Source organism: Pomacea canaliculata, linkage group LG4, assembly GCF_003073045.1.
Source record: "Pomacea canaliculata isolate SZHN2017 linkage group LG4, ASM307304v1, whole genome shotgun sequence".
Classification (NCBI taxonomy): Eukaryota; Metazoa; Mollusca; class Gastropoda; order Architaenioglossa; family Ampullariidae; genus Pomacea; species Pomacea canaliculata.
In genome coordinates, this window is record NC_037593.1 from 18,077,451 (window position 1) to 18,093,697 (window position 16,247).

Genomic DNA, 16,247 nt, shown 5'->3' on the forward strand with positions numbered 1-16,247 from the left:
TCTCTTCCTCGCTAATTTCTAACTCAACATTGAATGTATGTATAGCCCAATACTGACATTCACACTGGAAATTAAGGAGGTCCAAATTAACGTGCCTTGACGACACATTGTATATCTGCTTCAGTCCCGCAGAGTTGGTAAAACCACGGACTTATATAAAGGTTGAACTAATGTTAAAATGAGTAAACTAACAGCAGTAATAAGTATACCCTTCTATAGTGTTTTCAACTTGTAAGAAACACTAGTTTCGTTTCATTACAGCGCGTAATTATTATTGACACGATTTTCAAGTTTATTTAGACGGTGGATGATTATGAGAAACGCTGTAAAATTGTTGACTATCGAAAATCTATAATAGATGAGTATGTTATTGCACACATTACTCATGGCTGTACACTTGAGAGCTTTTTTTTCCCCCAACACAAACACACATAATGATACTGATTTTATGTTTTCTTTTCCAAAGTTTGCTCTCAGTAATACATTTTTCTCGAGTACATTCACATTTGGGTCACTTCTGTCATTCCCTGTCTGCCATTGTACCAAATCCCATTAGGTATATTAAGTGATTTTTCCTTTTTATACACTGGAATTAAGCAGCTTAATTATGTTGTAGTCAAATAGATCTTTAAAACACAAGAACATTATTACCAAGCTCATCAAAATCGGACGAATAGAACAGAAGTTATGACTTTCCAAGAAATTTAATTTTGAATCATTTTGTGCGCTATTACAATGGCTCTAGTTGTCTTACCAGAACTGGTCACGTGCTCATTCTCGGAAGTTTAGTACATCCTGCACTTTCATCGACGTACAAGCAATCGTGGTTTTCATTACAGGAAATCCGTAATTCTCAGCACTCGGCTGTACTTCTGTCGTCAGCTATCTAAATCCTGTAGCTGCCATGGAAAATCCGCAGCAGTAAGCAGGTCTAATATTTCAACTTCTTAATTTTTAAATGCCGCCGATGTCTTTATATTGTAACAGTTTTCCTTGTGAGTCACTGGGATACACTTCCTTTTCTCTTGTCATCAGAAAGTTAACAATCATTCATGCTGTTTAGCAAGTGACTCAATAATCTTAGCGTTGTAAGCTTTGTAAGCAAATTCACTTTGTACATGTTTTCAGATGCATTCATTATTGTGAATAAAAAAGGAAGAAAGAGGAAATAATAATAATAATAATAATAATAATAATAATAATAATAAGTATACATGTACTTGTATAGCACGGTATCACGACCAATATAGGTCGCACTTCTCTGACTAGTAATGATAACTGAACATTAGATAACAGACAGTGGTGAGATATGTCTAGGCACACTCAACAACATAAAGATAAAGTACATGAGTAGGACTCACAGATTTAGAAAACAACAGACAATTAACTTAAAAGAGATCTACAAAAAGAAAAAAAAAGATGATGTCAAACGATGATGCCACCCTTCGCCGACTTGTTAATGTTTTTGCTGCCGGACGTGGCGGTCACATCAACTGTCATTTCAGGCACCACAAACAGACCTTATCAATAATGTATACAGATTGTAAGGTGCGAGGAGTGCTAGTGGTTATGAAGTAGCTGAGTCTGAACCGAGAAAAATCAACTTGGGCTCTCATGTACAAGCGTGTGGTGTTGGAGTCTGCTGTCTGCCGTTCTGCTCCTCTAACTTCTAAGTTCCTGGCACTGGACGCACCTTTCCATTTCCTGTGCATACTCCTCTGCTTGAATAGTGGTCTGGCTTATGTTAAACTTGTCTTGGATCAGGAAGGTAGCCGTTTTCACAATCTGCAGAGGACTCACCCCATCTCCTGCAACATAACCAGAAAAATTCTTATAAACAGACTTCTTTTTTGCTTGACAGAAGCGCTGCACTTGACTTATTGTGACACTTTGATATCATACAAAATACAAGGGAAGGGGAAAAGTGGCTTCATTTCTTTTCGCTTTGTTTCTTCTTTCTTTCAGATAGGATTCGGGAAGCTTCAAATTCAGAATACTCCTAATCCAAGCTAGAAAACTATGATGAGCAAAACAACATCTGGTAGCACACGTTTTGCTTAAGCAGGATGGTATACTTACTTATGACAAGATGGACAGACATAGCTGCCCTGTTTAAGGTGAGAGACCACACCCTTAAATCATGTAAATCTTGGACACCTTCTAGGTTTAGTAAGGCATGCCTCACTTCTTCGAACCTTATGCTCCGTGGGGTTCCTGAAAGAAAGAAAACCGAAAGGAAAGAAAATATCTACTGTCTGAAGAGGGGAAAAAATCTTCACCTCCATATTTCATCAAGATAATAAAAATTTTAAATAAAGATATTCTTAAATGAATAAACAACGAACTTTCTGGTTAATGTTGAAGAAAACGTTGCGAAAATACTGAGTTGGGGTCAAAAGATATGGATATGGATATAAATATTCATATATTGATATAAATGGCTAAATATAAGTGCTAGCAGATGTGTACAGTTAAATGCCTGTTCTCACCCTCCATGAGTATCAATGTGATGTCGCGCAAAATGTTCAAAGTAGTAACGAGGACAAAAATGGAAAACAGGAACGTACAGATGGGGTCTGCTATCTTCCATTCAGGCTGAAAAATGCAGTTCCAGCACATGCAATACATCAGTATATTTTTCTTTATAACTCGAGAATTTACAGTAACAAAACCAACACTTTACTTCGTTTAGTAAGCTTCGGTTTCAGTCAATTTTATATTTAAATAAACTATTTCAAACCAGAACGATGCTTTACTTTAAACGCAGCCAAGCTATTATCAATGACTACGAAGAAATCATATAGCTGATGGCGCGATTTTAATGTCTTTTAAAATATTTTGTGTCTTTTCAGTTGGGTATATATTGCTTTGTCTGATGTCTCGGGGAATAACTTTGTTTACATCTATTACGAAAAAAACCTGAACATATCAAGTCAACAAAAGATTCATCATGAAAAACAATTGCACTCACTATTTTGAAATAATTTTTGCATGGCTCCAGACCAAGAAACCAACATATATTTTTGATATTTAAAATCCTCAAAAAGCAATTTATTACACTATACTTCACCTTAAAATAGATAATGATAGCAGCCACTAGGACTCCCACACTTTGGCACAGATCGCCCAAGACATGGATGAAAGCAGCTCTGACATTTATGTTCGAAGTTTTTTTGGGACTTTGGCTCGATGGTACCTGGGTATGGTTATTTTCTGTTCTTGTCATGCTGCCATAGTGGTCACCAATGGCGTAGCCATTATCTGGTGATAATAGAGAGGTGGTGGACATGGACCTCTCACGTTGTGAACTGCTGTGACTGTGACTGTGGCCATGTCCATGATCGTGCTGATGTAAAGATATAGCCATACTGAAACGACAATGTCAAAGTGTCCAAACTACGACAAGAATATTTTTGTCTATAAATTAACTATGTTTCTATTCTTCATTGTTTGGATTTTTTTTATGAGAAAGTGTTATACCTGATCATCTTTCAGCGAGCCTGAAAAGAGGTGCGTTTTTGTAAATCTGAAGAAATTGCAGTCAATTTATATTTGGACTAGGCTTTTTTTTTTTTTCAAGTATCGTAAATTTCGGACTATAAGCCGCGACTTTTTCCATCAGCTGTAAACCCTGCAGTTTTTTCAGATTCTGATTAATTTTCGATGAGCTCCATGTTAAAGTGTGAACTGTTCATGTTCTTACAGTGTTAATTGCTTAACTGCTCACAATTTAAAATCAAAGCCACAAATAATTGAAGCATTTAAATTAGCTGCTGAAGCACACATTCATCATGGGAGACGAAATGCCTACGATGCAGCTTTTAAGTTGTAATATACTTGTGGGTTTTAAACCAGTGCGGCTTATTTGTGAAAAAAAGTAGAGATTTAAAAAAAATTTAGCTGGTGAGGCTTATATACAGGTGCGCTCAATAGACTGAAATTAAGCAACTTTTTACTGAGTGTGAGGAGAGATCCGAGAGAGGTAAGAACAGCCTGATATATAGAGACAAGAATCATTAGAATGTTCTAAATGTTATACTCCTTCTCACAATGTTTGGATAAAATATTCTAGTAGCCAGCAAAAATTGAATTACAATCAGCAACAGTCATGCATGAGTGACTACAACACAGTCCAACTCACATGATATTGTAAACAACACCAGTAACAGACGTAATCAGCATGATCGTGGCATCAATTTTGTAGTTTTCATTTTGTATGCGCTGAACACCGGAATACACCAGCACAGCAGCTATTGTCCATAACATTATAATGGACAACAGTGCACCAAGAACTTCTGGAAATAAATAAAAATAGTCAAGATTAATACTTAATATTTTTTTCTCTCTATCTTGGGGCTTTAGCCTTCTCGTTCTTTACATAAAGGGGGGTACTGCATTCGTACCTCCAGACCGTAAAAATACCCATACATTTCAAACTGTAGAGGGCCCAAAGGACGCATTTTTGTACGAAAAAGAAAATATCAAACGCTCACTCAGACCAGGCATACAAACTAACTAGTCACCTGCTCTGTACCAGCCGAAATTGAATCGCGCTGTAGACGGTCGACTCGAAAGATGCAAAGCCATTAGACCAATCATGAAGCTGGCGAAATCGGTCAGCAGGTGAGCAGCATCGGACATCACAGCCAGACTGTGCGCAAAGTAGCCACCTGGTGAAGATGTAGACCAATACAGAATCTCTCGATGAGGTGTAATATATCAATTGAAACATGTGCTCACAGACGCAACAACCATAAAAACACAATACACATAGAAAACACGAATACTATGCTTATTTCTATTCTTTCACGAAATATGCCCGTCATCTTTGGACTCAAGAGAAACCTGCTGCACCAAACTTACCAACGAGCTCCCCGACCATGAAGATGAGACAAAGGAAGCTAGCGATGAGCAGCCGCTTTCTTGCTTTCTTGTCCAGACGCGATTCATCTGGCCATTTGTGACAATGACTCCTTTCTTTAAGCCCTTGGACTACAAAAATTCCAAAGTATGTGAACACCATAGCTAGTAAATAATAATTAGTTACTGTTGTTTTTTAAGAACCCTTTCAAAGATGACTCTGTGAACATCTCAATTAAGCGAGTAAAACAGCTTTATAAGAGAGGAAAAAAATAATAAGGAAGCTATGTTATCACAGTATTGTAATAAACTTGTGAAATTAGAAGAAAACAACGAAAGAAGGTTATTTTAAACAGTCGAAAGTAACATGTTTAATCATGATGCTTAGCAAGTATTGTATATCGACGAAAAAGGGTCAAAGGTTCATTTAGTCACCTTGCTTTCCCCGACTCTCTTCTGTTCCGCAGTCTTGCCAAACTTCAGTTGTTTCGTCAAGTTCATGCCTAATCATTTTAGAAGAATACAATTAAAAAGATTGTTAGTCCAGTTTTTCATGAGTGTGAACAGGTATGTATAATAAAATGCGACTTCAATGACAGAGGCGATAAATTTGAGTATATTTCTGAGTTTGTCAAATCAAAAACGACGTAAATTGTTATTCAAATTCTACAGGAAAACCCGAAAGCATGGTACTGTATGTTTGGTACAGAAAATAGAGATCCTGAAGAACCTTCTGAAATGTATAGCAATTATCCGCGACAACCTCAAAAAGAAAAAAACGCAAAACCAAAAGCTGTTTTCTGTATATTTAACACAGTTCCTCGAGTATGTTTTTCCTTTCTTTCCTACGCCGGTAACTTGCCCATCTCACCATTCCACCACCCATCCCCTTGACAGGTTATCATTAGGAATTATGTGAAAACGGAGTAAAGCAAAAAAGTCTGTAGCTCCGCTCCCGAAGTTAGCCAGGTGGGGGACGAGATCCTATGTCCAAAGTGGGATACATGAAGTTTGCTCGCGGATACAACGTGAGGATCCGACATTAGGGAAGTTGAATTAAAACACTGCAAGAAAACAAAAGATGAAGATGAATGGGCAGCAGGATTCAATTTGAATGAAGACGGGTTGTCTGAGCGAGCCCACTTGGAGCCTTCAAAGACATTCTACCGGCTCGAAGATCCTTTTTTGTCTAACCTCGAACCTTGGTTCCTTCCCCGCGCGAGAGGGAAAAATAGAATGCCACCTAGCCCGGCAAAACAATCTTCCTCAATCCTAGTCAGGCGGTATATGCAGCCAATTTATGACCAGCCTGTTTTGTTATTCTTATTGTTATGAAAAACGAGAGAGAGCTCGGGGACGGGGTGAGGGAGGGTACCTGAACTCCCCATCCGTGACAAATGAGCTCCAAGATACAAGTGCCCCGATATATATCGTCCGCGAAAAAGATTAGTCTATCAGTTAAACACTCTTTGAAATCAGTACCACCACAGTGGAGAAAGAGAAAGCTAAATCTGGTCAGCAGAGCACGGGGATCGAAAGCGAAAGGAGAAAGCAGCACAACTAAATCAGGAGAACAATCAGCTGTTTGAAAAATAAAAACTTTTTTGTTATCAATGTTGTTGTTGGATTTGAACAGGACGAGCTGCACTTCCTAGAGTTTTTTTTCCTCGGTGTTGTAGGGAAGCAGAAGAACTTTACAACATTACGCAGAACGATGGCATATGCTTCATAAGCAGTATGGTATATCGATAGCAGTATATATATATATCAGTCAAAATTGAGGTTTCGCAGCCTGCTGGCTGTCGGGACAGTGAATTGAAAGTGGTTCATCCTATCTAGGGCGGAGCATACGAAATGTAAAGTCCAACAGCCTCAGAAAGGGAAAAGCAAAGGATTACTTGGGCTATTAAAGCATGCTGATATAAAAGCATGCTGATGTTCTAAATCACATTTAAAAAGTGGGTTGCAAATAAATCGGTTACTTACAATCGTATCTAAAACACAGCTTAGGGCGGATTCATTTACAAGAAACCCAAAACAAAAAACTGAACATAATGCGTGAAGATGGCGGACTCACTGGACTGGAACAGTGTCGAATGAGTTGTGTGAGTAGTTTTGACAAGAACAGCTCCTAGCGATGCCTTCGTAACCTTGACTTATAGCTTGCAGTTTGTGAGTGGGACGGAAAGGTTGCAGTCTACGGAAACAGTGGCGTAGGAAGCAGGGGTGGGTGGGGGGCAAGACTTCAACCACCCCCTCAAAGAAGATACAGAGGCAACAAGAACATGAACATCGTTCACTATCAGCATTGAGTTTGATCCCCCAAAGCGGAGCACTGCTTTGAAAAAAATAGGGAACATTGGACCAATGACGTGTATAGGTGGACTGCTGTCTGTCTGCCAAGAACAACGCTTAGCCTCTTGCGAAGTTCTCCGCTGTTAGTCTCGGCGAGCCTAAACAAAAAAATGTAACTAAACCGGAAGCTTTGTTGTCTAATGCCTCGTTTTAGCAGTTAACTGGAAAAAAAATCGTCTACCAGCAGTCCAGTAATGCAAGTTCGTGGTTGGACACTGGCTCTGTTTACTTCGAGGATTCGAACAAATTCCACCGTCACAGCAACTGGTTTCAATGCGTAACAACTTAGGAAGTTCATTTAGTTTTGCAATGGCATTCTTCTGTTTTTCTGTCATGTCATTTCTCGCACTGTCTTCTGATTTAAAATTATTGCACAATCTCTAATTACACCATGCAGCGTTTTGATAATGTCTACTCAGGCGACTGAAAGCTCTCTCTCTCTCACGACGGTTCATTAATGTCACTCGACAACACAATTAAAAAGCTTATTTGAAGTGCCTCCGACCTTTTGTTTAAGGCGCGGTTATAAGGAAAACATGTTTTTGTTCTGCAAAATTTTGACCGGACATGATTCAGAACGTCAGAGTCACTACAATACTAATCAAACCCAATGCAGAGAGATTAAATACAGCAAAATAAATAAATAACTACCCCCCCCCAAAAAAAAAAAAAGAAATAATGAAAAGTTGTCACTGAAATCCTTATCTTAAAATAGGAATGAGACAGGTGTTCGTGTGCTTGTTTACTTATTGTCTTTCATTCACTACCACGTTATGGATGTCATTTGGGTAGCAGTATAATCTGTCATTTATCATTGCTATCTATCGTTGTTAGTTACCTTGGTTTTCCCTTTTAACTTTCCGGATGTCACAGGTAACCAACACTGTTGGTGTGCAAAGTTTTCCTGCCACTAGGCAGATCGAATTTCAAACTAGCGATCGACCCTCTGTGCAAGTCGAGCGTACCAGCAAGACATCACAAAATTTTCTTTTCTTTCATTTCTTCTTTCGTTACTCCTTTCTCCCTTCTTCATTTAAGAATGTTTTGAATAACTCAGACAAACAGTATTCGTGGTAAAAATTTGAAATATAAACGACGTTAACAACGTAACCAAAGACATTCATTTCGATTCCATAGCTCCATATTTTAAAGTAATTTTCAATCATGAACCTATCAAAACATGAAACTGATGGCCAAACTTACGTGAATTCTATACGGCTGGTAGTTGACCTGCGTGCCATATCGATGTGACAGGGAGCAACTGATTTTAAACACGACAAAAAGTGAACGAGGCCACCAGCCTTAGCCTGCAGATTTCTTAGCAACCACGTGACAGGGAAGGAAAACGATCAAGCCAATTGTTTCTTTGAGAGTTCATCTAAGTTTAGTCACTTGCGACAAAACAAAAGATGTGTAATAGAAAACTAGCTCCAAATAATCATTGGGCAAATAACGTTTGTGTGGAAATTGCATATACCGGGCTCGTGTGCGTTGATGTACATCCAGGGTGCGACAAGGAGTCGCGACTATATTTTTCCTACAGGATTTTGGCATTGACCTGCTTTACGCATGCGCGGATCGACATTTCTCCGAAATCATATTTTCATACTCCGAAATCATAACCCTGCCCCTAAGTATACGGGCCTGTCCGGAAGAGTCTCTTGAAACATTTCATCTCGAAAGCCTGGATCCGCCGCTCCCTGTTCTGACAAATCCTTATATTTACGAGGGCAACAGAACAGGCAAAAGTTATGCTTTTTTTTTTTTTATATCGCGATTTATGGAAAGAAAAAGAAACACTACAAAAGAGGACGCAGAGATTTTTTGACACACTGACTTACAAACCTAGAGTGTCATTAAAATGATTATAAAGTTTATTACATATATATAATTTCTTAATTTGTAGTTGCGATAATGTACCGCGGGTGAGTCGTTTTTCAATGAGAATAGTTTCTTGTTAAGTGATATATGATTGCGTTGGAGTTTAACACTGAAAGCAGCACATGCTGTGATGTTTGCTACTACTAAGTACGCATCCTTCTTTTGTTTACTAATGTGCGAGTGGGATCATACGTCGTTCATTAATTGTCACCATGGGTTTTTTTCCTCACCCCACAAAAGCCGATCGAGCATCTAAATTCCCACGCCACTGCGCGCGTCATTCGATCATTTGCTGATGCGTGTGTGTCTTGTATTGTTGATTGTCGATTAGTTTGAAGGTGTTTTTTTTTTTTTTTTTGGTGCATAGCACATTGAACTCGCCTCCACACGGGGAACCGCTACTTCTGAGTCCATGTTTTAAATCACTGAAGATCACCAAATATCACAACTGACTTTAGAAGTATATTTACGATTATCCATTTTCCTCCATCAACTGTAATTATGTATGTAATAGACAACTTTATTCTGTAAAATCTTGTGGCCGCAAATATATAAATTGTCTATTACTCTAAACATATAAATATTAAGAAGCATATATACATACTTATGGCATGATCACGCCTTTGACCCGGCATTTAAAATTAACAAGAATTTAGTCTGGGTGTAACAAAAATCTACATCATTTTACCGCATAAAATGCATACGTCCGTGCAGAGACCAACAACTATCCCCACTAACATACACAGACAGTGAGACACACCAACACTGACGGCCCACATGTTACCACAGGTTGTTACTGTGTCACATCCCGCGGTCAATGAAATTTCCTCCTTTGCTAACCATTCCACCAATTAATTGGTTGAAATATTAATTAATTAAAACAATATCCTGCAAAAATACCTTAATCTTTAGTAGCATCGAATATGTAGGCAAGGATGAGACTTTTTCTTTTTTTTTAAAGTTGTTTATTTCCAAATTTTTGTATCCGCTCAGGTAAACTTTTTAATGTCTTCCGGGAGACACCGGAAGCTTTACTACAAACCGAGCGGCAGGTTTGTCTTCGATCTAAGTTTAAGGTGTTCACTGGATTTACTAAGATGGATCTGAAACGCAAGGCCATGGATGGTGCTTTAGTGGTAGCAAAGAAACCACGGAACGAGCTTGTTGCTGTTTCGGGCGACGAAAACATGTCTTTGATGCAGACGGTACGCTTGCTGCATGGTGTTTAGTTAGTATACACACGCAGGGAATAAGGTATTACTGGGAAAGACATTTAGTTGTGCGTCAACATCTTATTACAGAAATCTGTTAGTGGAATAGCTCAATAAATGAAATGATTGAAATGTTCTATAATTATGCCTATATAATACTATATAATTGTTAGACTACGTTTGCTGACAAAATTTGTTGAAAAGTGATATATGCAGTGGAGCAGAGATATTATATCATTTTGTTTGGCACTTCTCATAAAAAAGAGCAGTTTTGAGATAAGATATTTACTCATTGCTTCAAAGCCATTTAGATTTTCTTCATGTATTTTCACCTTTGATTTTGAAGCTATCTTCACCAGTGATTAAAACAATATTCAAGACATGAATTTTGCATAATTTTTTTTTTGTAAAAAATGTGGTAGGCTGTAATTTGACAGCCATGGAAACAACTTTAGAATGGCTTACTATGCATTGACAGAGGTTGTTATGGATACCATAACATACTTAGGGGATAAAACCCTACAATGTATATCCAGGAACCCAACCTCTAATCCTAACCTTAATTCTAGTCCCCTTTACTGATTTGCAAACAGTTTCATGGGCCCTCATAAAGTAAATTTTAATCTATCATGCTGCAGTCTTTCATGCTGAATCATCATTTGTAAAATAAATAATCTTTTATCAGGGACCACCAAGGACTTCAAACCTTTTGGCCCCTATCATGCTGCTAACGGGTCATGAGGGCGAGATTTACACAGCCAAGTTCTCACCAGATGGTCATTTTCTAGCATCTGCGGGCTATGATAGGCTTATATGTAAGCTGCTACTTTTCTGTTTTTTCATTTATTTGATTTATTGCTAACATATTCCTGTTGTGGAATAAAAAGCAATTGAGTGAAAGGAAGTGTTAGATCCTTTTGATGATGACATAGTCATTATTTGTCAGTTGATAATTTTTCCAGCTTTGCCATTGTTTAAAGAGTATGGTAATTACAACTTTCATAAAAAATGCTTTTCAGACTTTTGGGCAGTTTATGGAGAATGTGAAAACTTTGCAATACTAAAGGGGCATACTGGTGCAGTAATGGAACTGCAATTTTCAACAGATGGAACGTAAGTTGAATGCAGAGGTAATCAATAGAACTTAGACAAAATATGGTTCAGTGGTATGATTTGTAGATCCATCATAAAGATTATACGGAAGATAAGAAGAATATTTTATTGTTTAGGCCATCAGTCCCTATATTATACTGAATGGCACGGTGATCATTTAACAAATGGTATTTATTTATAATATAGTCGATATATCAATGTTATATGTCAAACTGCATCCAACATTAATTTCTGGTGTTTCTTTTACCCTTGAATTTGCAACAATTTTATTGTGAGGGTTGGTTCTACCTCTTATTTTGTCAGTGGCTAAGGATGTCATGACAAGCTAGTCTAACCAGTCACATGATGAAATTCATGATCCTCAGCGATAATGTCATGACAAACACTTCACTATCAGCAGCTCTGGACTTACCCAGAAAATTGCAATAATAGTTAATTCATTTTTTATCTTTTCTTTCTTTTCTTCTCTTTCTCATATGTTTTATTCATGTACTTCTAAATTGTTCTAATGTTTAAAATATTTTGGGCTGTCTGGCAGCATGTGCTTCTCGTGCTCGACAGACAAAACGTTGGCAGTATGGGACACAGAGGCAGGAGTAAGAATGCGAAAGTTGAAAGGTCATCAATCTTTTGTCAACTCGGTGAGTCCGGCACGCAGGGGACCCCAGTATCTGTGCAGTGGTAGTGATGATGGCACTATCAAGGTGAGTCAAAGCCTTATTTAGAGTCTTCTACTATCTTGCTCTTATTTATGTTGTTCTTTATTGTTTTGACTGATTTGACCAGCGCCTTTTGCACTGGCATCATCATCCTCTTACAATGTTGACAAAGTAGATTTACTTTAATAAGCTATGGCTTACAGATGAAAAAAAAAAACTTTTTGGCTGTGGTTTAGTTTCAAGAAGTGAAGAATGACTAAATCAAAAAATATAAATGTGACCTTTATAGCAAGGAAGGGAAACTTTCGAATATGGGACACAAGACAGATAAATCATTGATGACGATGACAACTTTAACTATTATATAATATTGTTGTTAGGTTTTATTAGAATTATGGGCGAAATTCTAACATACTTCAAAGCCTTTCATGTGGACACTTCACCATCATTCTTTCAGATGTGGGATGCTCGTAAGAAGGGTGTTATCAACACCTTTCAGTCAACATATCAAGTGACAGCAGTTTCTTTTAATGACACAGCAGAGCAGATTTTTTCTGGAGGAATTGATAACGATATCAAGGCAAGTGACAAATATTTTAAAGAAATTTGGTTTTACCAGTGCTAAACCATTTTCAATCCAGTATTTTGTCAAATAAAACAGAATGTGTGCATTCAGACCATTAAGAAAAGCTGGAGTTAGGGCTTAAGGAATGCAACTTGTCAAAAATGATGCAATAACACCATATTTCATGTGTCTGCATGAATACATGAAAGTACAGTTATTGAATACATGAAAGTACAGTTATTTCTACGAAATACAAGCTTGTGTGTTGCAGTCGCTGAAAGTAAGATTGATAACTAGTATTTTAATGAGTATTGTTTCTATATACTTTGTAAAACATTCCATCTGTCGCTAGGTTTGGGATCTTCGTAAAAATGATGTGGCATACCGCATGCGAGGCCATTCAGATACTGTGACAGGTTTGAAGCTAAGCCCTGATGGGTCTTACCTTCTATCTAATGCAATGGACAACACTTGTAAGCTCACTTTAACCTCATTTTTGCTGTACAGGTTTTTTTTTCTTTTTTTTTTAACTGCTGGTTTTTTTAAAAAATTAGTTTAATAACTAACCTAAGATTGGAAGACAATAGGGTACTCTCTAATTTTTATAACTAAAGGAGAGTGGGGTTCAATCATGGGGTATGTTTGATTAGAGTATGTTTCCAAGGGTGTATTTATTTTCTCTGTACTTAAATGTTACTGGTGACTCTAAATGAAATGGGAAAAAAGTCTCATATGCTTCCTCAAGGGAGAAAGGTTGATAAGCTTAATTTGCCTTTATCGGGTGGCCAGTTTCTCTCCTGCCTCCCCAACTCATAAAGTCTTTTGATCTGTTCGGTAGTGATGACACCCAAATGCATCACCTAATTCTTTATCCAGTTACCCCTCTCCCTTCCCCCGATTTTATATATCACAGCTAGAAAAATGGGGAGCAATCTAAATGAATGATGCCATGTACCCTGGCTTGTGTAGTTTCACTTTTCTTCTATTAGTGTGTTTATTTCTATTTTACCAAATCAAATGTTAGCATGGTGAGAAAGTTGTAAATAAAATGATAAACAGAGCAAGAAAATGACTTAGTCAAATGAAATTAATAATAATATTTTGAGTAGTGATTGAACTGAAATCTTTACCTTTAAATATAAACATCTATAGTTTGTGATGTTCTGTCAAATTTATCAAGTATTTTTTGAGGAAAAATATTGAAACAGTTCATTTCTGTGATGAATGCATCATTTTTAGGTAACACTTTTTATGTGCAGTGAGAATCTGGGATGTCCGGCCATATGCTCCACAAGAGCGATGTGTGAAAATCATGTCAGGCCACCAACACACATTTGAAAAGGTGAGACTTTAAGTAATTGAACTTGCTAGATTTCTTTAAAACTCAACTTATGTGACCATTTATCTTACATTTTGCTGTTGGTTATAAAAGCCATATATTATTAGGCCATAGTGGTAACAAACAGAAACCGCATAAAGGTAAAAATTGTGTGGGCTTCAGAACCATTTTAGTTCTCTGCCTTTGATGATAGCTCTAATGTAGGCTGTAAAGTATTTGACTTCAGTATTTTTGGCTGAACTGCTATAACAATGCTGAAACCAGGTATGTTCTAACTATAATCTTCATTTAGTTTTATGTGCACACATCCCTTACTGAGACTGAGCATAAGCCATAGCACTGTCAAATTCTGCATAATCATGGAGGTCAACTTTCATTCACTTGCAGAATCTGCTTCGTTGTACCTGGTCACCAGATGGCAGCAAAGTGGCCTCGGGGTCTGGTGATCGCTTTGTTTATGTCTGGGACACAACATCTCGGCGCATAATTTATAAACTTCCTGGTCATGCAGGCTCTGTCAATGATGTTGATTTTCACCCATATGAACCCGTTTGTAAGTATCCTAAATACATGTTGTGCTTGCATTATTAAATCACATTTTCTTGCAGAAAATATTAAATAGCACAAACTTATTTCTTACAAAATTCCTTCGCAATATTCTATAAACTGTCAATTGTATTTAAGGGAATCATCTCTTCTCGTGTTTTTAAGAAACCACAGCATGGAAGTTATCCTTTGAAATTAGATTAAAAGCAAAAGACTCAATGCGCTTTACACAATTAAAAACAAACAACAGTGTAATACAGAGTCATAGTATGTGCGCCACTTTAGAGAAATAATAATAAAGTACACAGTAAAATAAGAACACATACATGGATGCATGCAACATGCAAGTGTTATGTCTATAGAATGACAAATAGGATGAAACCAGCAATTCGCTCCCAGCTTGCGGAATCTAGTTGAAAAAATGCAAGCGAGGCTGCAAATCATCTTATCCATACCAAGTTCTAGCCGCAGAATGAACCAAATAGACAGGAGTCGTTACTGTTTTTCCTGCTCGTACTTTGCAAAATGTTTCTTGGAAAACTACTATCCAATAAGCTCACAAGCCAAGACATGAGTTGTTATTGTTTTTCTTGCTCTTAGAATAGTTTGCGACGTGCTTTTTGGAAAACCGTAATATCCAATGAGTTCACAAGCCTGGGAAGCATTTTAAATCCACCGATGTAATAATATCTACAAAATACATTCAAATTGTCATCATCCTGAGTGGGTTACAAATCTGGAGGTGATTCATACATTGTTTTGATGTGGTGCTTTATGAATCACTGAACATTGCTAGAAGCTTCCAGGTAAAAGAAGAATATTACAGAAGATAGATTACTAGTGTGTTAACTTGAATTCTAATTATAAAATTTTGAATTTTTTTGTTTATGGTTACTGTGAGGAAATTTGCTACAAAAGGGTTGTAGTCGTGCTGAATAAACATTTATGATTATTGTGTCTATAATAGGATAGGTTTGTGGATTTAAGTGTTCAGCATACATTTTGCACCAACTACACGTTTAGTTTTGTAAAAGTGGCTGCATTATAAAGGATCATCAAATAAGTTTAAAAGGTTTTATTTGCCATATACTTTGCCTTGATGGTTATTGTCTTTTTCTTGCAGTATTGTCATGTTCCAGTGACAAACAGATCTATCTTGGGGAACTGGACCAGTGATTTACAGATCATGTGTGGTGTGTGAGTGTGCGTACTTGGTTGCTTGCTGGCATGATTGTATGCATACTTTAGTGACTGTTTATATGCATGCATTTGACTTTGCATTGTGTCTTTGTGATCTGGGATGTGCCAGATTTCTTTCAGTGCAGCTAAAAAAAAAGATAACCAACCACTTCCATCAAAATGTTCTTTGAAGGTTTTGGTATTGCCAATACCTTCTTGAAGTATTTTGTCATCAGTTACATTTAGATATATAAATATAGGTCTATGTGGAAGATGTGAGTGTGAATGGGGAATAAAATGGTTCATTTTAGCCACGACTTCTTTGGCTTTGCAGGAAGGGGTGTGTGTGTGCTTACACGCATTTGTTTGCAATTGAGCATGCTTACTTTGTCAGATACCTTGACTTTCACTTGCGTTGTCCACTTTCGATTTTACTTGCCATTCAAGCCATTTTTGTGGGAACATTTATGTATGAGAAACTTTTTAGCCATAATATAGTTATTATTTAAATTTTATAATAAAATTTTGAAAATTCTGGT

At 37.2% G+C, this 16,247-nt stretch overlaps 2 protein-coding genes across 2 annotated transcripts; one reads left to right on the forward strand and one right to left on the reverse strand.

Moving 5' to 3' along the window:
• Positions 1 to 688: 688 nt before the first annotated feature.
• LOC112561310 (zinc transporter 2-like) lies at positions 689 to 8,851 on the reverse strand. Its single transcript, XM_025233713.1, has 9 exons — positions 8,419 to 8,851; positions 5,296 to 5,363; positions 4,864 to 4,992; positions 4,524 to 4,670; positions 4,142 to 4,295; positions 3,071 to 3,368; positions 2,490 to 2,595; positions 2,080 to 2,214; positions 689 to 1,808 (listed from the first exon to the last, which is right to left on the reverse strand). The coding sequence occupies exons 1-9, from the start codon at positions 8,454 to 8,456 to the stop codon at positions 1,663 to 1,665; spliced, it is 1,221 nt and encodes a 406-aa protein (XP_025089498.1). The 5' UTR covers positions 8,457 to 8,851; the 3' UTR covers positions 689 to 1,662.
• A 1,240-nt stretch (positions 8,852 to 10,091) lies between these two features.
• On the forward strand, positions 10,092 to 16,022 carry LOC112561311 (U5 small nuclear ribonucleoprotein 40 kDa protein-like). Its single transcript, XM_025233714.1, has 9 exons — positions 10,092 to 10,301; positions 10,993 to 11,122; positions 11,327 to 11,420; positions 11,959 to 12,124; positions 12,537 to 12,659; positions 12,997 to 13,117; positions 13,904 to 13,986; positions 14,371 to 14,536; positions 15,653 to 16,022. The coding sequence occupies exons 1-9, from the start codon at positions 10,194 to 10,196 to the stop codon at positions 15,703 to 15,705; spliced, it is 1,044 nt and encodes a 347-aa protein (XP_025089499.1). The 5' UTR covers positions 10,092 to 10,193; the 3' UTR covers positions 15,706 to 16,022.
• Positions 16,023 to 16,247: the final 225 nt, after the last annotated feature.